At 32.1% G+C, this 24,144-nt stretch overlaps 1 protein-coding gene across 2 annotated transcripts in view; it reads right to left on the bottom strand.

Annotated features, from left to right (window-relative positions):
• The window catches only part of LOC106787085 (bestrophin homolog 15), a 73,984-nt gene that overhangs the window by 3,234 nt on the left and 46,606 nt on the right, over positions 1 to 24,144 (bottom strand). For both annotated transcript variants that reach the window (XM_014749135.1, XM_014749136.1), the window contains exons 4-9: positions 22,087 to 22,216; positions 6,110 to 6,348; positions 1,267 to 1,398; positions 1,091 to 1,198; positions 491 to 751; positions 152 to 410 (exon numbers count right to left, since the gene is read on the bottom strand). In XM_014749135.1, coding sequence (XP_014604621.1) covers positions 152 to 410; positions 491 to 751; positions 1,091 to 1,198; positions 1,267 to 1,398; positions 6,110 to 6,348; positions 22,087 to 22,216 — 1,129 coding nt within the window. The remainder of the gene's footprint in view (positions 1 to 151; positions 411 to 490; positions 752 to 1,090; positions 1,199 to 1,266; positions 1,399 to 6,109; positions 6,349 to 22,086; positions 22,217 to 24,144) is intronic.

Genomic DNA, 24,144 nt, shown 5'->3' on the forward strand with positions numbered 1-24,144 from the left:
ATCGACGTTAATTTTCTTATTTTTTGTGTGTATATTCAATAATTATTAATTAATGATACATTACATCACTCTTGATAATAAAATGTGTAAAAAGAAAGATTTAGTTATTAGATAGTTTCCTATCTATAATATTTATGTATAAAATACACACCTTGTCTACCCATCCGTTGACTGCGGATACTTTTACGACCTACGAGACGGTCATATAGCGACATTTTCAAATTTGGGTTAGTTGTTGTTGGCAAGCCTCCTGTTTCAGGGCTACTGTACACGCTGTTGTGACGATTTCGAGCAAAGAAACCACCGCCGCTGCTATACGTTGTCGATGAGCTACGCACAGAACCCATTCGTGTGATTTGTCGTTGAAGCCAATTCTTCCTTCGTTCCACTAATGGCGTATCTACGCTTTCCTAAAAAAAATCAAATATTTACAATGTTCAATGAAAATAAGTAAAATAGAGATCAATTTCGGATAATCAATCGCACTCACATAATCCGCATACATGTCGTCCTGATGAACTTTGCGATGCTGCACGTGACTATGAATTTGTGTTCCCATCATAACGTTCGCGTAAAGAGCATCACTTTCCTTGACCTTGTAATGCTCCGCGGAACCTTTAGGTTCTTCTCGTCGATATTGTTCGCTTGCTACAGTGTATGGAAGATCTCGAGGAACTACTTCGTCCCAATACTGATCTTTCAAGAGTTCTGGATGTTCTTCGTGCATTTCGTCGACAATCATGTAACCAGCCTAATCAAAAAATTTTCTTGGTTTTAATATTAAATTTGTTCAATTATATTTAAGGATATATAGTACAACCCTAGATCAATCTATTTTACAACGCCTGGTCATTTGTCCTTTTTATTTTCTATCTTTTATTTAAACAACGCAATGCCTTATAAGCGTATGTAAAAAATTGTACGCAAAAGTTTGACAATTGTAAATTTGATCGGTCTGTTTGTTTAGAGTTAATTGTTGGTAATTTAATTTTAAAATATTGACACTCTCTAAACTCATTACGTTCCTATTCTGATATCTTAGCCTAGAGCCGGCTTTAATATTCAATATGGAAGAATTTTAGACACTTACTTTAATGTGTCGATCAATCAGCCAATTTAATTCGATGTCATCGTCGTCTTCACCGAAAGGATTTATAAGAACCTCGGCAACTTTTAACCATCCAACATAAAAACAGAACTACAAACAAATTTTACAAATTAAAATATTGAACAATAATAAAATTAAATAATGTTATTTGTTTATACCTGGAGAGCCGTGAAAAAAGGGAAATACATGTCAGGTTCCTCGTACTTCCCACCACCTGCTTCAGTACGTTCAATAAACTGTCTACCGAGTAGAGCCGAGAAAAAATACGCGTAAAGCGACAGCGTAACTACCTGAAAAGTAAACACAGTCACACATTAATAAGCCCGAGACATCGAAAATGCGAATGACTACACAAAGCTCTTTGTTAAACTATGAATTTCAATAATTCTTTCATTAATTGTTATGCTTGCTTCTGTACATTTGTCCGATGAATCTTTCGATAAATCATTTCAAATCACCTCTACACTAACGTGTAAGAAGTACTATACTTTATAGTTTTCAGGAATTTTTATTATTCAATATAAAATATTTTTAAGCCCTTGGCCTACACATGTGAAATAAATCCAATCGCTGATTCAAATAATAATACGCGGCATTTCATGCAAAAATTCCTAACCACGAGCGAGACTCGTTGTTTTAGCTTATGGCACAAATTCTTTACCACGAGTCAGACTCGTGGGTTCCGATTATGGCACAAATTCTTTATCACGAGTCTCGCTCATAGTTATAGGCTAAGAGGTTAACCCTCCGCCGGTAAGGTGGATTTTATTAATGCCACCGTAAGTGAATTTCTTCAATGTTATTAGTATTTAAAAAATCTGACAAAATTTATTAGTACTCTTTAGGATCTTTAGAATATTGTTTAATAGTGTATTTTGTTAATTACAACTTCAAATTAAAAATAAACATAGTTATTCAAACATAGAATTGGCCCTAAAGATCCATATTTCCGATATAAGGTTAATATATGAGTCGTTCACAAGCCAAAGCGATTATCTCAATTATTTGAATTTATGGAAATTTTAATGTACAAGCACTGTAAACTTTTTATACTCATAATAAATTTTTTTGATAATTTACTTTAGGATCACAAAATAATCAAGTTCTTTTAGGCTTGTAAAAAATAAACAATTTCTTTCAGAGGACAATTTGATGAACTCCATACTTTAATGCAAATCATTGCAATAATGAAATTGTAACGTTTATAAGAATTTAGTTTAGCAATTTTTTAGTATAAAGGTATCCATTTATGTGAATCCGTTATTAAAAATTTTGTTCAAAGAGTCGCCATCTGTAACAAGAGCCGAGGTGGCCATTTTGCCGATATCATATTCAACGGATAATTCTCATCAGTACTAATAACATTGATATCAATAAACATGAACATTTAAAAACGACTCGTTTTCTTTTTCATTGACTTAAAATTGCACAGTTCTTATAAATTTACCTTATAAATGAAATATTATAATTTACATATTACATATGTTAGTTTTGTACACCCGATACAAAAAGAAAATAAATGCAATAGTATCGTTGGCGACTGTAACGTTTAAAAAATGGAATCGACCCGTATGAATGAATATCAAGGACAATATGCAAGCCTTTCGCGACGAAGGCCATCGGGAAACGGTAGTTTATGCAAAAGCAAGTAACATGTTCTCTCTATGTAGCTACACGAGAGACAAAGAACAAGAAAGAAAAGGAAAAAAGAAACAAGCCATTCGTTCGGTAGGAATCAAAGTTCGTCGTTGTACGCGACAACGAATTTAACCGATTCCTCTCGAATGTGCCGTGAAATGGTCTCCTCAGGCGTGACGTATCGCCGCTAAATTACTGGCCAACTCCCTGTTGACCTTGACCATGCAACGTGCATCAACTTCATTATGCATGTACTGTCAACTGTGTTTATTGTTGCCTTTTACACTCTGCGTGTATATAGTTTCACTAAATTGATGTATAAAATAAATTGATGACATGCAAATTCAATCCTTTACTTTTATTATCATCTTATTATTTTCTTTTTTTTTATTATTTCAGAAGCAAATAGTTTACTTTGGAACGTAGTATTAAAGAAAAAGAAAAACGAATTATTTTTTGATTACGAAAGAAGCTCTTTAATTAACCGGGACTCTAGGTTGTAGTTCATAAAGTTAATGTCTACCAGAAATAAAATTTCAATAATTTTTAAATTAATTAAATTTCATGAAAATTCACATAAAATTATTTGTAATAAATCTATGGATAAAAATTGTACATAATTTATTCTATGATTTATCTTATACCTAATATAAATAAATAATAAGATTGATTTATTTCAAATTTTTTGATTTACTTCACCGTCATAATTATTATCACACATTGATATATTTTATTGATATTAATATAGTCCTTGATTGCACCGAAGGAGATACAAAGTCGTGCGAAAAATGAAAAAAATCAAGATACTCGTGCAAACGCATACGGTGAATGGTGAACATGGAAAATAGACATTAAACTGTTCTGTAAACGTATTATTAAACGGAATGCTGTTGCAGTCGGAGCTCTTACATTGTAACCTTCTTGCAATTTCACCAAGCACAGTGAAAATAATCATAAAAAAAAGATAAATAATTAGCATAAAGAATTATAAAAAAATTGGTTTTAAATATTGTTCTAGTCATATCGGACATAACTAAAAATATTTCGACGATGATAAGAAAAATGAGTTAACTGCTTAAGTGAGGTCCCGTAATGGGAGACAAATAATTAGTCAAATACAAACGTAGTACGAATAAGGAAAAAATATTCATGTTAAGTATTATGGAAGTAAAAATGGCAGTTTCCAAAGTACATACATACGCGTATAAAAGAAGTAATACTCTTAAACGTTGTTTTATATTGATTGTAAGTTCGAGCTACGTTTGTATAAGTATTAACGACCGATGGAAGATTAAACAGCGACGTAAATCACGAAATAAATGATTACATTGAAGTGCCGTCGTATTCCTTATCTCACGGCAAGAGAAGCTTTATCGGGGAAACAAGTAAGAAAGAATACGTTCCTTGCGTACACTGGTACGTAAAACTTTTTCTCTCGGTGAAAAACAAATGATCGGTTGCTTCATATTGGTCAAACAATAAACACTTGCTATTATCTTAATTACTATTGTATCGCTACCGTATAGTTAGAATCTTTGATTTACATGAAAATCAAGGATCGAGTAATCAAGAATTTCAGATTGAACGAATGATAAAATAACTTAAATATTCTTTTTGATTCGCAGGAGTGATTATTCTGACGTAATAAAAAAAAAAAAAGATAAATAATAAATTTATCGTGCACAATCCTAACCTCTTCTATAGTTGACGAATTTGATGGCCTGACGCGACTCACGTAGAGTCGAAATTATATACCAAGCCGTCTCTTTAATACCGCGAAAATAATGGCACTTGTGTTCAACAATTAGGAATGTTAGGTGATGAACAATTATGTTTGCACAACATCGGCGTACATCGCGTAATTGCGAGTACGAAACATTTTCTCTTTCCGGGAAGGAAATTTATCATTTTAAGGGTCACTACGACTAAAGGTATACTTTGGAAAATCACTCGCAAGGATGAGTTTTGTTAAAAAAGAAAAAGTAAAAATAAAAAAGGTATGATAAGTTATTAGCAATTGTGAAACGTTTTTTATTTTCTGGATATGCGGGGATTGAACAAACAAAGAAAGCTCCATTGATCGGAAAAGAATTAGAAAAGTGTATTTAATTTACTTTTTTATTTTTGTTTTCTTCGTGATGGGTTGCATCCACGATAAAACGCAAAACAGTCGGAGTATTTTTGATGCGATAACGAAGTAAAAAGTTATGTAATATAAATCATCTGTTGACGACTTGGAAACTATGGATGCAGATAATAACGAATGTCAGAACTCGATGAAGATGTTCGCATCGAACATTTGACATCTGTCAATGACGGTGGACAACAGCGTAATAGGTACGAGGATGCCACTACTTACGCGATGAGTTAATCGTACCGAGAATAATTATTTTTTATGTTTCTTTTTCTTATCTTAGAAAACATGAAAATAAACACTTGGATTCAACCTGTTGTGCATGATTTTCAAAAATTTTTAAATAAATGGTAATTAATCGATTATGTAAACTGATAAATCGATGGCTATATATTTTCTTTAGCAGTTAATTTCAATTTAAGATTTATGCACGTAAAGTATGTTTTTAATATATTCAATTGGATAAAGAGAGAGAGGGAGAGAGAGAGAGAGAGAGATATATATATATATATATATCAGATATTTTTCTTACTTTCATTTCTAATTAAAACTATGCGTAACGCAATATGTCATGTACGTTGTTGAAGTAAATTGTTTAAGAATATTAAAGTATTTTTGAGTATTTGTAACGTCTTTTGTTTTTCGATTGCCGCAATTAGTCACGCCAAAAATGATCCTTACGTTAAGAGAGATGGTAATTATTATTTATGTTACCTTTGGAAATTCTGCGAGTTATGAATTATGTTATATTATAATTCTTAAAATCGAAAGATTAATAAAAAATGTCATCGCTTATGGAAAGGCTAGTTTTTTTTATATTTTTATCAATGACAAAAGTGATGATTAATTAAAAAAATCTAATAAGACTGAGAATAGTTAGAACAATTTTAGATTTAGGTTTTCTTTTATTTTTAATAATTTGTCCATTTTCATGTGTCTTTAAAAATGCTGATATTTTATTATTTTTTTTTCGTGAAAATTAACAGAAACGAAAAAGTGTAGATTACTTTATAACTTTTAAGTCTTGAATTCTTTTCGTATTATTAATAGTTTTTTTAATATCTCACGAGCCTTAACAAAAAATACTCAAATTTGATTATTTTTTTTCACTAAAAATCAACAAAAACAAAAGACAACATTTGAGAACACGAATATAAAGTTTACGGAAGAAATGAACTTCTTTCAAAATATACGTGCGAGAAACTTGAATTAAATTCGAGGCTACTAACCTGAGTGTAAACGAGAGGAACGCAAACAGTGTCGTAACCGATCAATGCGCCAAGCCTCTTCCGGATGTCGCTGAGCTCGACAAGGAGGGTTTGCACTACTTGATCACTAGTGATCAGAGCTTCTTTTCTTGCCCTGTTGATAATGTTCGTGGCCCAGACAAGCGGCATCCAATATTTGGACATCGCTGCTTTTTTATTCATCATCTCGAAGATTTTTTTCTCTGATTCCATCATTAAACCTGGAAAACAAAATATTTTTTACTTTCAGTTAATTAGAAGGCAACTAGAATTCACTTATTTACAGCCATTGCAGCAGCAAATATGTTTTATATCAATTATTACGTAGTTTCGTCCGTAGCATCTGAGTCTGCTTTTAAAAATGTACAAGCACGTCAGGTTTTTGAGTAATTTAGATTTTTTTATTAAGGAGTAACGTCATTTGAATTTTCAAAAAATCGAAAATTTCTTTTTTATTGACCAAAATATTTCTTAGAGAAATAAATATATTGGAAGAAATTTTATAGAGATTACAAATTCCGAAATGTCTATTTCAGGTATTCTTGGAGATTTTTCCACTGAATTCAGCATTCAAAAATAAAAGAGGATAACTCTATTGCAAACAAAATCTAAAAAAAAGTATAACTTCAAAAATTGAAATTGTTTTGTAATTTGTCGTAACTCAATAAATTTTGGAAAGGAATGCGATAGACGTTAAGGAATTCACGAACGTACTTATACAGATTGGATTTTATAGGGAGAAACATTAACGACTATCTTCGGGCCAGAGCAAAAACGATCTTAAAAGTCATCCCGAGTATGTTAGAGCGTCGCAAGTACGGCCGATCGATATCAGATAGGTTAACGGGAACTTGGTAATTTTTCTCGAGGGCATCTTTTTATTGTTAGATCAGAACTGCTGCGTTCTATGTCGGCTTACATAGCCGTAATTAAGTCTGGATCGTTCACTTTTCGATGCTCCTTCTTTCTCGGTAGATAAATAAAGAAAGAAAGAATGAAAAAAAACAGAAATGAACGAGTACTTTTTCTCGGGGCCTGTTATCAAATAATAATAAGGCATACCTAGTTGTATCTTAGAAGAGTTCGCGTTCTTTTGAAAAACGATCTGTTATAGGAGAAGAAGAACAAAAATTGTTGAGACGCGTTGATATCAACGCCGACGCCATTGATCTTACTTCTTTCTCGTCACAGAGAAGACTAGTGGTAACAGGTACAGGTAATGACCTTAGCGTAAAAACTCACTCGACATAATGTGAAGAAAACATCTTTGGAATTCTACGTTTGTCAATCGATCTTGAACATATTATTACTTTGGGTCATTACGTGATATTCATTTTAATTTACTTTTTATTATCCGAATTTTCTGTTATCTGAATGTTTTGATATCCTACGAATTAAATCCTTGTGCTATTTTCGATAAAAATAAAAATATGAAGTTACAATATCGAAAAATGATTTATTTAGAAAGTCTTCTTTTCAATGCTTGATAATTTACGCAACTTTATTAAGCTTTATCTGTACTGTATTACTAATTACTGCATTAATTCTATTATATACTATATTTATTATGTATTGTATTATATAATATTTGTGTTAAATTTTTTTCCCTAATTTTTTACAATAATTTTAATATTTTTTGTACACATGCATATTTACTGTATTTGCTGTGCGTGTGTTTGGTAGTTGGCAGCATCCTTACGATTTGAAGGTAGGTGCCGCCACTGTTCGTAATTATCGATAAAAGAATGAAAGAGAAGAACCATCTCAGGAATTACTCGCATCCATCGTACGGGCCAATTACGAAGGAAGAACTATCATGCTGGCGACTAGGATCGACGAAGAAATAAAATTGAAAACGGACGCTTGGCGCCAGCCGTGAAGATATCCAAGTCCCGGAAGTCGTCGAGATCTGAGACGCCATGAAAGAAAGTATGTGATCTAAAGAAGAAAAGTTTTCTTCTAATGCAACGGGACGAATTCAATTGAAATAGAATAAACTACGACAGATCGTTAACGTTCGTTAGTATAATTTAATATCCATAACGATATGTAATAATATCAATAGTATAATTTTATTTTTGTATTTAGGGGAATACCGTGAAAGTAAATTACTATCAAAGATTTATTTATGATTACTTTCGTGCCATTTTATGAGTCTACTGCTAACTTAACGAGCTATTCCTTCTAGATTTAATTTATGAGACATCCTTTACCATGAAAATCCATTAAAAACGGTGCAACGTACAGTGACTCCCAAAAATATTTGCACGCTAACAATAAGGTATAACCAATTATATATCTTCATATTTCGTTTTTTTTTTAAAGTCCCTAATTACATTATTATATATATTATTATAAGATTATTTGTAGAATAAGAATTTATGTAAAACATGCTGGTAATTTCTGTCGAACTCAAATATGCGCTCATGGTCTATACCACTAGCTTTCGTTGGACGGATATATGCGTCCATGGAGTTCAAAGGGATAATACGTTGACACTAGATTTCTATTAGAGAGATATCGGTTACTTAATCCCACACTACTAACATACGCTAAAGCAAGTAAATCGACGCTAATTGAGAAAGCGTCTGAGCACGTGCGTCGATCTACTCGACATTGTGCATAGCGATTGGGGATTGAACGATTCGAGACTCTCGACAAAATCCTACTCGAATGGCTCGGTCATTCTGACCGCGTATCCTTGAAGAATTCGCGGAAACAAGAAATGTAATGTTGTTAAGCATGGAAAAAAAATAACAATGGATAGTAAAAGGTTTAAAGAAGTTTTTTATAAATTCATGCGTCGAAATATTCGGATGCAATTCTGGAATTGATTATCTTAAATGTTACGTTCTATATTTTGAGATCCTCATCTTTATTTTTAATATTACAGTAGGTTTTTAATATTATATGAATAAATTAAAAATTAAGCAATTTTTTATTGAAACGGTTAATATTTACGTTTAATCACACGATTCTCAAGTAACATAATCTCTTCGAAATCAAACTTAAAATTGTGTCCTGATAAAACGAAATCCGACACTTAATATGACTTATGTTAGCCCAAAAAAAAAAAGAAGAAGAATCGAAAGAGAAAACGAAAGAAACAAGAAGAGAAAGTGCGTTGAAACGAGTCGCTCGAAAAAAGAAAGAAAATAAGAATATAAGAGAAAAAAGAAAAAGGAAGGAGACTTACATTAGCCAAGGGTGGTTAACACTCTTTAAGATAGTCTTCTTGTGTCAAAAGGAAAAAGCAACGGGAGGATAGTGACGAGGGGTTACGATGCTTGTATACTGATGCGTCGTCGAGTAGTAAGTAGGATGAGAAACGATTTTTGGGGTCAAGAAACGCGAAGGTCCTTGCACGGCTTGCAAGGTCGGAACGAATGTGAAAAAAGAAATAAACAGAGTTCTCTCTCCCACCCTTTCTCCTTCTCCAACTTGGAAAGCATCCTCCGAAGAAAACCTGTCCTTCCGGACGAGCCCTTAATGTTCTAAAGGTTGCTCTTGCACAATGCAATTTTCCCTCACTCTACGGAATATTAATGAGTCAATGATTTAGAAAGTGATATAAGTTACTTCAGATATAACCAAGTATTATACAAGATCGGACAATAATTTGGTTCACTTTGAATATCCCCGTTATTTGTAATAATATGAAAAATGTTTGATGCAGAACTTGCATGGTATAGAGGGGGAGAGAGTGAGGTATATTATGATGCTTATTTGTATTGTAAGCGAAACAAACCATGAAAATTTTTTAAGCTTGAAATCAACTGAATTTCTTAATATTATTTTTGTTCTTCCATTTTTCTTTTTTATGAACTTTATTATTTCTCGACAAATTTATTATAGGAGCATTTGTCCTGCGTTCTACGTGAATACTTGTTATTGGTTTATTTTGATTATATATTCTGTTAAAGATTTTTAAAAATTAATTCCACAATTATCTGGTTAATCAATCTAACCAAAACAGTGTATCTAAAAAACGATCGTACCGATCGAATTATCCCTTTTGTACTCCTTAATTTCATATTTAAACATTTAAAATTATTTTAGAAATTGCGTTGTATTATATCGAGCCATTTTCGACGTAGAAGAGTTAAGGGTTAATAAATATAATGAAATAAATTCGAACGATTACTTTCAGAATATTCAAATGTTTGTAGAAACATACTTTTACTCTCGAGATAAGAAGTTCTTTCGAAGTGGATTCCTCGCTGGAAAATCCGTAAAATAAATATTGTATCGACTGCAGAACGAGGCGTGGTGTGTACATGTACTATACGTGTACTGTACGTGGATGGCCTGGTCAAAATGATGTCGACCGTGGCGTTCTGGCGCCGGTGAAACTGCACTGATTAGGAAATATTCCCGCGTAATTAGAGGCGAGGAACTTTAAATCGCTCTGCACGGTCTTTTCTTGTCAATGGATGCGCGCATTGAGTGCCAATTGGTTTAACTATTGCCAAGGTGAAAATCAAAGTGCTTAGGTATATTTTATTAAGCGATCGTTGAATGATCTTCGACAAGTTTTATTCCAATACGTTGACTTCCAAATTTCCATAATCCCTAAAAATCGCTACATCAATATAATAATAATAATTACTTTTTCTGTTAGTAAGATAAATTTTTCGAAAGCTTTTCATTATAATTTTCACAGTTGATTAAATTTTTATATTACGAAATATACTTTGTAATATTTTAAATGGAATAATAAGAATCATTTTTTATAGGTTTCCAAAACGAGCATCTATTCAATATGTTAAACAAATTATAGCAATGTTAATAAATGTAGAATATTTTTAAGACACTTTTGAAACATCCTGTATATCTTTTAATAGTAACTATCAGGGATCCAAGAGCATTTGTGATTTAAATGATTAGAAGTGAAGCGTTAATTTTGGGGATCTTGGATTAACTCTGTTTGGAGGTTTACTCGATTAACTCAAATTAACCCAAGTTTCAATTAGTTTTTGTGAATCATTAGCCATTTTGTCGACAAATTGTTATTATTTTAACTATTTTTATCATAAATTGGAATCTTTGATAGAAACCTTTACTGGGTTGCAGTCTATTCACACCATACATAAATTCTCGCCCCTGTAAATGATAAATTAACCTAAAAACGGTACGAACTTTCTTGGTACATTTTTACGAATGTACGAACAAATATTAATGACTTATATTGTATTCAATATGTTAAGCAAATCATGACGATGTTAATCAAATACAAAATTCAATGTAAATCTGTCGGCAGTCCTTTGTAGATTGAATCGCGTAATCACGAATGTCTTTGAACTATTACGAAGTATGAAAGGGAAGGAACGAACAATTTTAATCCAAACACGTACGCTTCCGAAACTTGCCATTAAATGTGTCATTAAGTCACGATTTCGCTATCGTTCGGGAAGAAGACAAGAGTTATTTACTTGACGAAGTAGAAGTATAGTTCTTTTTAAGACTCAATAATACCTTCCAGAGTTGCGCGCGCGCGCGAACGTTCGGTAGAGAAACTTACGGGAATTTCCATGAGGACAGATCGAAAATCCAACCACGTGCTCGTACTTGTGTTCGAAGCACGGAATCGATATGGAGTTGACATACATATGCACCCACACACAGGTATATACACGCATACGCACCCATGCACGCATAATTGTTCATGGAGACAGACACATACATACATGAATAGGAGAACAAATTTTTCGGAGAGCGCGCGAGAGCCACGTGCGCAACAAGAAATAAGTTTCGAGGTCTTCGATTGCTGGCAGAAAAAAAGAGAAAGGAAGATTCTTTGAACCATTTGATGCGTATAACTCATTTCTTTTTTTAATTTTTTAATTCTTTTAATATAATATATATTTATATATATATATTAGGTAACCAAGAAAGTTCGTGCCGCTTCTAGGTTTGTTAATCACGATACAAACGGCATGAATTCTCTCGGTTAACTGATGTAAATAAATGAAAAATATGTTATATTATATTTTACAATATCCAATAAACAAGAAAAATTGTGCCGTTTTAATTAATAAAGATAAATGATAAATAAATTTAAAAATAGCACGAACTTTCTTGGTTTTCCTAGTATTACTATTTAATAATTTGCAAACCAAAAAATAGAATATAAATATTGATTTTTTATTAAAATACAAATGTTCACAAATTAGCGTTTTGTTTATCATTCATTTATTTTTTTTGACCTGGTCATCTATCATAATTACTATCATATTAGGATTATCAAAGGATTAATTTATTTTTAACAAATCGATTGCTCCTTTTTAATACGCCAAATTATAAAGCGAAAGTGAAAATCATCGAATAAAACAGGATGGAACGATTGTCTCGGAAGAATATTTGAATATTTCCTCGGAGCATTTCGCCAAGCGCCCCAATGCGTTCACATTCTGTAAGCTAATCGATGCTATCGCATATGTAATCGTTCTGACAAATTTCGAGCTGGCACATACGGTTTCAGCAAGATGAAATAGCGAATTAAGATCGTAACAAGGCTTTGAGCGACGTTCAACATCATCCTGTGCAAATTAGGCAACTATTTTGGTACTTATATTAAAAAATTCAAAACAATAAAATGTATATTACAAATTTTGTATTACAAAATCTGCATTAAAAGTTAATGAAGATTTATTTATAAAAGAACCCAGAGTTATTGAAAACAAGTAGCCATTAGTGTATTACAATTGTTCCCAAAGTGCATCCTGGAGAACCGCGACTTTCCTTCCACGAAATATAACACTATTAGGTGCTAAACTTAATTCGTGGCGTTTTTTCGTCTTTAAAATTGGTCAGTTTCGAAGGGAAAATAAATCACAATACCTTAATTTAATTCTGCATAGGAGTTATTTAACCGATTAGAAATTTTTCTTAAATACAATCTATTATTTTGTAACACTTTATTCAATACACAATTAATGTGTTTTGCCAATAAAATTCTTCATGTAAAGTTTCTTTTTAAAAGCAATGGTGACGAGAATGTGATTCCTGAGCATATTACGTTCTCACGTATATCTAATATCCATTAGGAGAGTATATCGTGCCTGTTTTAAATAAATTGATACACTATTTTTAAATAAATTCAAATAATCTCTTTATCGATCCACCGTTTTAATTATACAAGCGATAACAAAGAAAGATAGAGCCGTAAATTACTAAAGTGACTGGCAGCCACTTAAATTATAATTTAATTATTTTAATTTACAAAATATTTTCCTTCATTTTTCACTACTTATGTTCATCTATCTGGTAACTGGGCAATTTCACGACGATAAAATGCGGTATTTTTCGAAGCGATTCCTTCAGCCACTTATTTCTTGATTTCTTCGTGATTAAAGAAGTGTGTGTCTGTTAGCGCAGGTTGCATTGACCGGAAAAGGTGATAATACGACGATACCAAGTCTGGAAAGTATGCTTGGTGTGGGAGGACTTCCCATTCGAACTCTAGAAGCGTTTCTTCACGATTTTCGCAATTTGCGGTCGAACGTTGTTGTACAAAAGAATGACTATGCTTCGATTTCTGCCAACGGACGGTCTTTTTTGCATTAATTTGTCACCTCAACTGATTTGTCATTTGTCACTTAACTGATGTTGGTAACGATCCAGTGTGACAGGCTGGTTCGGACCCAAGAGTTGGGGCCGAATATATAATACACCACACCTTTCTAATCCCATCAAATGCATAGCAAGATCTTATTATCATGAATATTCTTTTTAGGGGTTAAAGTGGGGGGGGGAAGGAGGGTTAAAGATTTTTTAGAGTAGTGAAATAGCACCTTTTGGAAAAACAATTTATCATGGATTATTTTCAATCAAATAGAAAATCTCTTTTGGCATTGGAAAATTTAACCTCTGAGGCCTGAATCTCGATTATAAATGTCAAAACAATAAAAGACATTCGAGTTTATAAGTGGAAATCGCCATCATATGAACTGACATTTTCTAGTAGCCAGCGGCAGCAATTATGTTTAGCACCTAATATTTTTATTATTTTAATTCTATTTGCGACTTCTTATTTAAGCGAAACTGAGTTCTTGAGAATTGCTATGATAAAATCTTACAATATGTATCGCGCGAAAATAAATGTGGGCATGAAAATGAGGATAACTTAGTCCAGTTTAATTTTAGGATTTGAGGAAATGTATGATAATTAACTGGCTTATCCATCCCACTAATTATTATAATTAATTGAATTTGTTCAATTACATTATTTTGCGATTTAAAGTTTGTTTCATTAATTTTTATTTAACCTGTATACAAAAGCTTTGGTTATATAATAACAATATATTTTATGATTACCTTTGGACAAATTTTAATAGTAATATAGAGAAAAACATAAGAACAATTTTTGCAATTGTTTTTGCTTATAATCCAGTTATATTAATCGTCAAATTTATGTGCAAAGAAAAAGTTTAGAATTGTGTAGAAATATATAGAATACTTTCAATCTATTATCGTAAACTACATTGATATCTTCGAGTAAACCACAAACAGCACTGGGCCTTGACCACACAGAATATTGTTTTCTTCATTGAGAAATCGAGCTGTCATGATGAGAAAGCGTGAGTTTTTCGAGAGGAACTCTCGTCTTTTCTGGTTTACCTTATTTAGACGAGCGTGGTCAAGGCCCGACCTTCCCCAAGGCCAATCAACATTGTGCGGTAGTTCGAAGCCAAAGTCCAAAACTTTTGAATTCTTTTCGGGAGTTTAAAAGAGTCATACGCAACCTGCGGTCTACGGGCCACATGTGGCCCGGCATGCCCAATCATCAATTTCTTTTTTTCTTTTTTTTTAATAGCAAAAATAGATTGTTGGCCATTTGCCCGTCTCATCTATACGCCATATATTGTTTTTTAACCTGATGACTCTTTTTATTTTTTAGTCACCGTTTCCAAACCGATTCCAATTTTCAAGAATTTTTCGTAATAAATGTATCTCCTTAAATAAGAAAAACAATTTGTTCTTGAGTTAGAAAGGTAACGGAATACCTCGGAAGCATAAGACTTGAATTAAATCGAGCGTGTCAGCAAGGAGTACGTTCGGTTAGGTCGATTTCTTTTAGGATCGATCTTCTTGATCGCTCGTTACGCATAATCACGGAGAAACTTTCCACGGGACAATAATTTGAGCTAAATATAGACGAACCGTGCGTTCTCGGAGGCGGGTAGGCGTACGGAAATAAAAGAAATAAAATTCAAGATAAAAAGTATAAAAAGAAAATTCGAGTTTCTTGCTCTGATCTTGTCTACGTCTTTACTGTGGACTTGAACGATAATGATGATGACGAGATCTTGACGATAATGATGATGATGATCCTGACGGTGGTCAGTTGGCACGGTTCCCGTGAAGTCTTCCTTTACTTCGTTTACTTCGTTTACATCGTTCACTTCAATTCACTTCAATTCACTTCACAGAAGAAGAAGGGGAATCAAAGACACGTTTCACGGGACGACGCGTACGAGTTTATCGTTGACCGTAATAGCCAAGAGTCTAGTCAATTAACACCTACTGCTAGAGATAGATTATGGTTCACATTAAAGCAGCCATATTCATCCTGTAGCCTGGCAAGCTTTCAAATGTGACGACCCGGCACACTCACTCATGAAATTGTCTTTCTTTTTTTTTGTAACCAAAATTGACTGCCTGCTACTTGTGCCTCTCCTTGCAACACTCCCCGCCTTCAACATCGAAAATTTTAAAAACATCTATTGTTTTCACATCCGATTACTTGTTTTTTTTTTCACATGGGTTTCAATGTGTGACCCACGAAGGAAAAAGGTTAAGCATCCCTGCGTTATTAAAGCTTCTATATTTAAAATGTACATTCTTTCTTATGGATTTATTTTATACGCGAGCGGGTTCACACTAATCCTCGTGTACTCTTTTCCACGATCAGTTATCCTTTTAAATATTGCTTAGAGTTACGGAGGGATAAAAAAATGTGTACTCAATGAAAACCAGCTTGCTTGATTCGTTGTGCGGTTCGTCGTATAATTAACATTAAATTATATCGTAAGTAGAAATATAAGTTTTTGAAAATTGACGGATCTATCTTGGATCATAACATTAATCTTACGATCAATCAAATATTATAAAGATTATACAGAGTATAAGAAAAATTCCGAAATTAATTTCTCATACGTAGAAATAAAAAAATGTAGTGATCTAAAGAAAATTAGTAATCCAACATGGATAGGCCGTTAATTCAGCCAATTAAGATTGTATTCTTAATAAATATATTCATTTCCTTTAATCAGATTTAGTTAGTACGTAAACATGAACTTTCATTTCTATAGATACATATAATACATAAAACAGAAGATAGAAGTAGAGAAATAGAAAAAAAAAGGTTACCGTTTGTAAGAAGGAGACCAATGTGAAAGAAGAAACAAGTAGAAAAAGTCCGTTGTAAACGTCTGCACGGCTGTTGGCTCCGGTAATAGAAGCCAGGTTGCATGCTGCGGCTCCGGTACACGCGGTTATCGAGTCGAGCCATAGCAAAAGGAGAATCGTGCCAAGAAGGAAGAGAAAAACGAAAATAAAGAAGACGACGAGGACGAAGAATTGGCGCCGGCGCTTCGCGTTTCTAACAAGCGTTCTTGACGCGGCTACTCGCTTCGTTGAAAATTACCCGGACGCACGTAAAAATTGCTTCTTACCTATCGTCAGCAAGTCCATGTTCTTTTCTACTTTTACATTTTATTTCTTCTCAACGATTCCACCCACAATCTCGCCGCTCTTCTATTTCTTTCTTTTCTATACTTTTATCGAGCTTTTTTTTGAACGCTATTTTGAGCAACTCTATTATTATTACAACTAATATTATTTAAAGGGAAATCGGAACAAGTTGAAACGTTTTTCGGTTTTGAAGTTTTATGAATCGTTTTCCTTTTATATATATTTTTCCTACATTTCTCAGTTTTGAAGTTTTGAAATTTTTAAATTGTTCTTTTACCTAATAACTTAGTTTTACAATGTTTTCCTTCATTTATTATTATTATTAATCTTAATTTTTATTTTAATTAAGTTAACCTATTCCAAATAGCTATTAAAGTTTTATGTAGCATTTCTAGTTTGATTTAAAAAATTAAGACAAATATTAACTTTTTTTCAATAAAAAGAAAAATAATTGAATAACAACTGTTATTTATATATAATATGTTGTCAGCATGTACCCGCATATGCTCTATTGTAATAAACAGATAGAAAATGAATCTAAAACATGCAATACTAATCGAACAATATATATAAAGTATCCAGACAATTACGCCATATCAATTATCCCCAAGAAACGATTTTTTCGTAGATCAAAACATCCTGGTTGAAAATTTCTTCTTTCCTTTCTCTATATATACTAATTGACCTGTTTATTCGAGCAATATCTTTTTCTTATGTTATGAATGAATAACAATCTTATTATAGAAAAGAAATAGCAGTAAGAGAAATCGTAGAGCATAATTTATATTTAACGGTGAATCTCGATGATTGCGTTATTACGGAGCCATCGGTCCGTGAACTTTTGTAACAGCCTCTAACTCTCAACGGAAACTTGATGAAATTCTATTCAGAAGGCAATGCACGATATACCGTTCCAAATGGCTCCTCTAGAATCCTTCGTTTCCGTACCTTTCGCAATATATGTACACACATATCACTTAAGAGTGATGATTATCCAGAAAAAAAGAAAACGGAAAAAAATTAGAAGAAAATTTTCTAAATCATTCGTTCGCTATCGTAAAAGTTATTATTAGAGATTTCTCTAATCTCTATTCCTTCCTAATATTATTATATTATACGTATCTCCCATTAAAACCACGAATGATCTGCAATTCTCAGCGTTATGATCAGGGGCGGCTCGTGCACAACTACTGTGCTATTACAGCACTTTCAATTTTTTTCTCCGTATACTCAAATATATTTATTCATTTATTTATATTTTCTTTGTAATTTTTTATTTTTTATTATCAATGATCTTTTACAATTTTATTCATGTTAGTATAAATAATGATAAATATCCATTTTTTCGATGTTAGCGTAATGTAGAAGTTTTTATAAATTAGTTTAACTATATTTTATATTTCGATCGAAATAAAACAAAAAAAAAGATTTTATTTGTAAGCAGTTTTGAATTACATTAAAATTTATAATTTTGTCGATATTAGGCATTATTTTTTCATGAAACGAAACGAAACGAGAAACTTATATTTTATTTTGAAGTTATTTTGAATTATCTATAACAAACATTTATATTTTCAATTTTGTTTTTATATTTAACATAATTTTGAAATTTTTACCAAATACGTATGCATTGTACGAATATTTGTAAAACTGACAGTACACCATACAGTTTGAGGTTATGAGCCGCCACTGTTGACGATAAACCTTTCCAAATAAGGTCGACAGAAAATTGTTCTAAAAACATGTTGTTTGCCACTTAATACCGGTTTATTTGTTGCTAAAATATGCGAAGTGTCTTACGTCAAAGATGTCTTGCGTCAAAGATAGACAATAAATTTAACGAAAACCAACGTTGCTCATTTGTAATATTTTTTCGAGAATAAACTCTTACCAACTCAACTAAATATTTCAGACTAGGTACATATTCCGTTCATAGAATGATTTGAGAAGTTATTTTGAGTAAGCCAAAATAGCCAAGAGATTCGATTGTAGAAAGAAAAAAAGATTAATTTCGTTGGTGTAGGAGAGAGAGGAAAAGTACACGTGTTCAGAATTTTACGATAGGATTCTCTTCCTGATTTCCCAAGAACCGTCAGCGATGATTATGTTTTATATATAAAACACTACGGAAAGTTTAATTGTCCAACGAGAATCCGATAACTCGTACGATTTACGTATATTTTGTTCTAACTTCAAATCACATATTTATAGAAAAATTGATCTTTTTCCTAATCCGAAAGAATTTCGGGTAATCTAAGGTTGACATAATTGAGAAATTTATAAAAAACTAATATTTAATAAAAAAAAAAAAGTAATTCTCTAGAACAATTTGACTTGCAAAAGATTGAATTTGATTTAAAAGAAAAAAGATGGATATAATTTCCAAATAAAATTTATTTTGAGTAGCAAAACCCGTAATAAATGTCAAACTGACATAAATAATATAATAATTAAAATAAATTTCAAATAACAATAATACACGACATTTGTAATTAACATTGTAAATAAAAGTAATAGCAATAAATGTAGATTTGTGATTAACAATTAATCATTGGATCTTTTGAAATAAATTTTGTATTAAACTAAAATCTTGAAAAAGAAAAACTTCATTGTACATTTTCATCTCTTTTTGTTTCTATTTTTTATTATAATCGTTGCTAAGGTGAACAGGATAAGGAAAGGACTTAGGGAGAGAAAAAAGTACAAAGTCTTTTTTACACGGAAGAATGCGCAGCATTTTCTCCGCGTTGCACTGCATTATTGATGGAAGAAGGTGCATCACGAGGCTCAGAACGATTTTATTCTCGTTTCTGTTCTCTACGGGAGAAATTACGAAGCCGATTTGGCTCGTCCTCCTTTATCCTTCTTTTTCTTTTTCTTCTTCTTTCCTCTTTTTAAAACGATCAGACTAACGTACGTTTCTTTTTCATTTATTGTGCGTGACGCGTTCACGTGTTTGTCGCGAAGGGTGGAACGGAAGAGAATTATCGTGCTGGCTGAGAAGAAGGGAGGATTGGCCGGCTCTTTGCTAGCAAAGAAATATCGTTTCTTCTATCAACTCAATTACGTTTATTTTCCTGATCGATAGATCGCAATCGCGATCACGATAGCTCATGTTTCATGGAAGATTCTTAGAATCGATCGATGTTAAAAAAACCAAGGCTTCAATAAAACCGTACATTTTTATTAATAAATGTTATTTTATAAAATTTATACTTTTTTATTATTTCTTTTCTGTTTGAAGTAAATTTTGTACATTAACACAACGCGGAATTAAATAGATTAGCGTGAAACACAAAAATACAGTCAATTCACCGTAAAAAGTTGGCGAGTTCGTCTTGCTTGTTTTTTCTCCATTCACGCGGTTTACAAGAAAATCTTGTTCACGATGACCCATGGGATTCTATTTCGATTGCGGAAACGTTTCTCTTGTAGAATAGAAGTGTGTTCGCGACCATTGACGCGAAACGATAGGAAAACATCAGATGGCACGTCAATCATTCTCGCGATGTCCAGTGCCAAGGCCTACTTTGCTACGTTTTTTTTATTTTTCAACTTGTCGAGTGAAATCCGTTTTACTGTCGTTTCTTACCGTAAATTCTTTAATGTATCTTCAAATTGGGCGCGTCAATTCTTGCAGAATTTTCCGAAACGATAAATGGCCACATCCCCACCACTTAGAGCCGTTTTAGTGAGCCCCTTGCTGGGTCATTTTCCGAAAACGTTCACTCTATTTTCCTGCTGGACATATCTTTGAAAAGAAACAACGGATCATCCATTTGTTGCATTACAAAGATCTTTCTAACTACGAGCAAGATTCGAGGACACATCTTTGGAAGGAACAATTGATCAGCTATTGTTGCAATACGAACACTACTCGTAGACGCGAGCGAATAAGTATATCTGTATTCAATTGTAAGCCTATTATATTAACATAACATCGTTCTCAAATATTACAACATAAAGCGACGCCTTCGGCTAGCTGTTCGGTAGCATACAGCACTGGCATTAAAACCAATACTACGGGCGACAACCAAGCCAATTATTGTTAGCAATATCGATTAATTCATCAGAGACTTACATATGTAAGAAGAAATGAAAGTATGATGCGTACGCGGACAATGCCATAACGGATTTACGTAATAGCTCATCGCAAACATGTGTGAACGATGTCGAGGACACGGATATAATGTGTGAGTTCCTTATTTAATTAATTGTTGAATGAGTTTTATAACTATTGAAAAGATTCGTTAAGTATTTCATAAAAATAAAACAAAAATCCATCTAACCAGGTAAAATTTTTCATTTCGTTAATCTACATAATATAAAAAAAAAACAAAATTAATCATTCATAATTTGAATCTAAATGATTCAATTTGGAAATAATTAATTAATCGTTGAATTGTCTTTGATACCACAAAAGAATGTTAAAATTACGTAGGTAATACCAAGGCTATTAATTGCACCATGGACCTTGAAACGATGATGATAATAATAAGGGAAGTGAAATTTAGCGCGGTACATGTTATTTTCTTTTGAAAAAGTCCTCGCAGCTGATATAGCAATAGTAATTATTACACTGTCCGTATTTGTAAAGAGACAGACCAGTGAAAGCGGACGTATTAAAATATCCTTTTTTTTATATGTCATGTTGAAAATAATAAAAAAACCTATCTGCTAATTGGATTCTTTTTATGAATCTCGGACAAATTTTCTTCTTTTTGAGAATATTTATGACACGATCGTTATAATGTTATATATAATTTACTATATAAATCGCTCGAAAGCCAATGCGGGTTCAATAAAATAAGAATTGAGAGAATTAATGTTTTGTAATACATTGGTTTTTAAAATCTCTGGTTTATTAATTTGATCCAAAAAGTATATAAAGTCTTATTTCAAAGGGCAATAACTAAGTACGTCTAATTTTTATATGCATTTATTATTATTATTATGTATTTACTTATTATTTTCTTATTATTAGGTATGTATTCATTTATTTATAAACTATTCAGAATAATAAATTGCTCAATTTTAAATCACTTTTTAGGTAAAGGCAAGCTTAGGTATAATGAGTACTTAATAGTAAAACATTATGATTATTCAACAGCTATTATTTTGTTAATTATTATACAAATATCTGATAATTAGATAATAAGGATAAATTTCATTTACTTATTAATATCGACGATATGTTGAAGTGTCGTGTATTATTATTCAAATATCTGATAATTAGACAATAAAGATAAATGTCATTTACTTACCAACATCGACAATGTGTTGAAGAGTAGGGAAACGTCTTTTAACCCTTAGCGAAATCCTCTGAAGGGTGATAACATAAGCCAAAACGGCATACCTCACGATATTCCGCCTCATCAGTCGACCTCTCTCGTCCTGAAACACATAATCCGTTTCTCTTAATAAGAATAAACATATTCATTTCACATCGAAAACAATTTTTTTGAAATATCCAATACTCTTGGATAAATAATCTTGTTTATAACTGCAACAAAACACTCATTATCTTACTATTCGCTATTTTAAAACTATTTTGTCTATCTAATGTAAGTACTTTGACCTCGTAAGTAAGGAAAAATTGATTTTTCCATTGAATTTTGCAATTCTAAATTAAGTAAATCCATATATTTATTAGTTATAAATGTAATTGTTTTGATGCATTTAAAATCATTAACTCGCTCCTATATTTTATTAGGTAATTAAGCATGAAATTTCCGATTTCGAATTGAAAGTAATAAGAATGATTCAACGTTTCATACTTAATGGTCTAATATTTCATGTACGCGTATTAGTATTGTATATCTAGGAAATGTAATGCGATAAAGAAACGGGGCTTTTTCCATTGAATTCAGCATCCCTAAATTAGATCACTATATTTCAAACAAATTGCAGAAAAAGAATTGAAACTTGTTGACTAGTATAATCTTTGAAATTTTTAGTGACATTGATATAAATCTAACGCAATCGTTAGAAAGAAAATTAGAAAAAGTACTTTTTTCCTATTGGACGTATTAAAAAAGTTCGGGATCTCATTCGAAAAAACTCGTTTCCTCTGCGGAACAAATGCAAGACACGTTTTCAGGACTCTCACGGCACTTTCCCCTCGAACTCTCGTCGAAGAACGAATGAACGAATGACTTGACGCCCACGAATCTTCTTCAACGAGCAACGTACTATTTTCGATTGGTATTTCAAACGATCGAAAAAAATCATTTACCTAAGAACCTAAACGAATGTTTCTATCTATTTTTCATTTAACATGTCTATCGTTTAGTTTAGTAATCCTAACTCGCATTTTGTAATCGGTCGATGACATCGGCACGAAGTGGAAGTCTCGATCATCGAACGGAATATCAATCCAATCGGAAATCTCGATGAATTCGATTTTTGAAACTATTACATACGTATGTAAGAAGACTCTTCTCGTATCAACTGAAAAGTCACATGCGTAAGATAATTCGAATCGATTACCGTGGAATTTATTGGCTTCGAAAGATTGACCAATCTATTGATCGATCGATCTCATCGTCGTATGAGAAATTTCAAATTATACATTTTGTTTAATTTCTTTCCTACCTCTTCATGTTTCTACTTATATCTATACTACTTCTTTACTACTTCTATTCTTAACTACTATCATTGGGACCTGTATGTATATTTATGTATGCGTGATATATATATTATGTATACGTATTCAATATAATTATTATTTTATTCAAATTGTATTTTTGTTTGAATTATTTTCGAGATAATATTCTATTTAGAAATAAGTATAATTTTTTTTAGTTACATTTTTGTTATTTTTTTTTTTTACTTATTGATAAACATTATCGTTTCGAGATAAAGTATTTTGTAGCTTCGACCACGTATTTTTGGTATAATATATGCAAGTGCTAGACGATGGAAGAAAGTTGTCGGAAGTCAAATTTTTCAGTTGAAGAGGTTCTCATAACACGTGCATGGTAAGCGTTACGAGAGCCACGTGCTGATCTAGAACGATCTGTTCATGCGAGGAACGAGGAAGAAAGTTGCTGGCTTTCGTACGACGATATCATCGAAAGTTGATTCTGTCGCGAAAATGGATACTTTATTTTAATACGTATTACTTCTTTTTTCTTTTTTTTTCCATTATTATTATTAGTAGTATATATGATTTGTTTTTGCCTTTCAGGCTTAAATCAACTATTACATCGTCTTACAATTTATCATGGACCTGTACGCTTATGTGTTTGCATGTAAAATCATTGAGTATTATTATTCTTAAATTTTATATTCTATAAATCTTATTATAAATTTATTTAAAT

The sequence above is a fragment of the Polistes canadensis genome, unplaced genomic scaffold (assembly GCF_001313835.1).
Source record: "Polistes canadensis isolate GaletaPanama2010 unplaced genomic scaffold, ASM131383v1 scaffold_91, whole genome shotgun sequence".
Lineage (NCBI taxonomy): Eukaryota > Metazoa > Arthropoda > Insecta > Hymenoptera > Vespidae > Polistes > Polistes canadensis.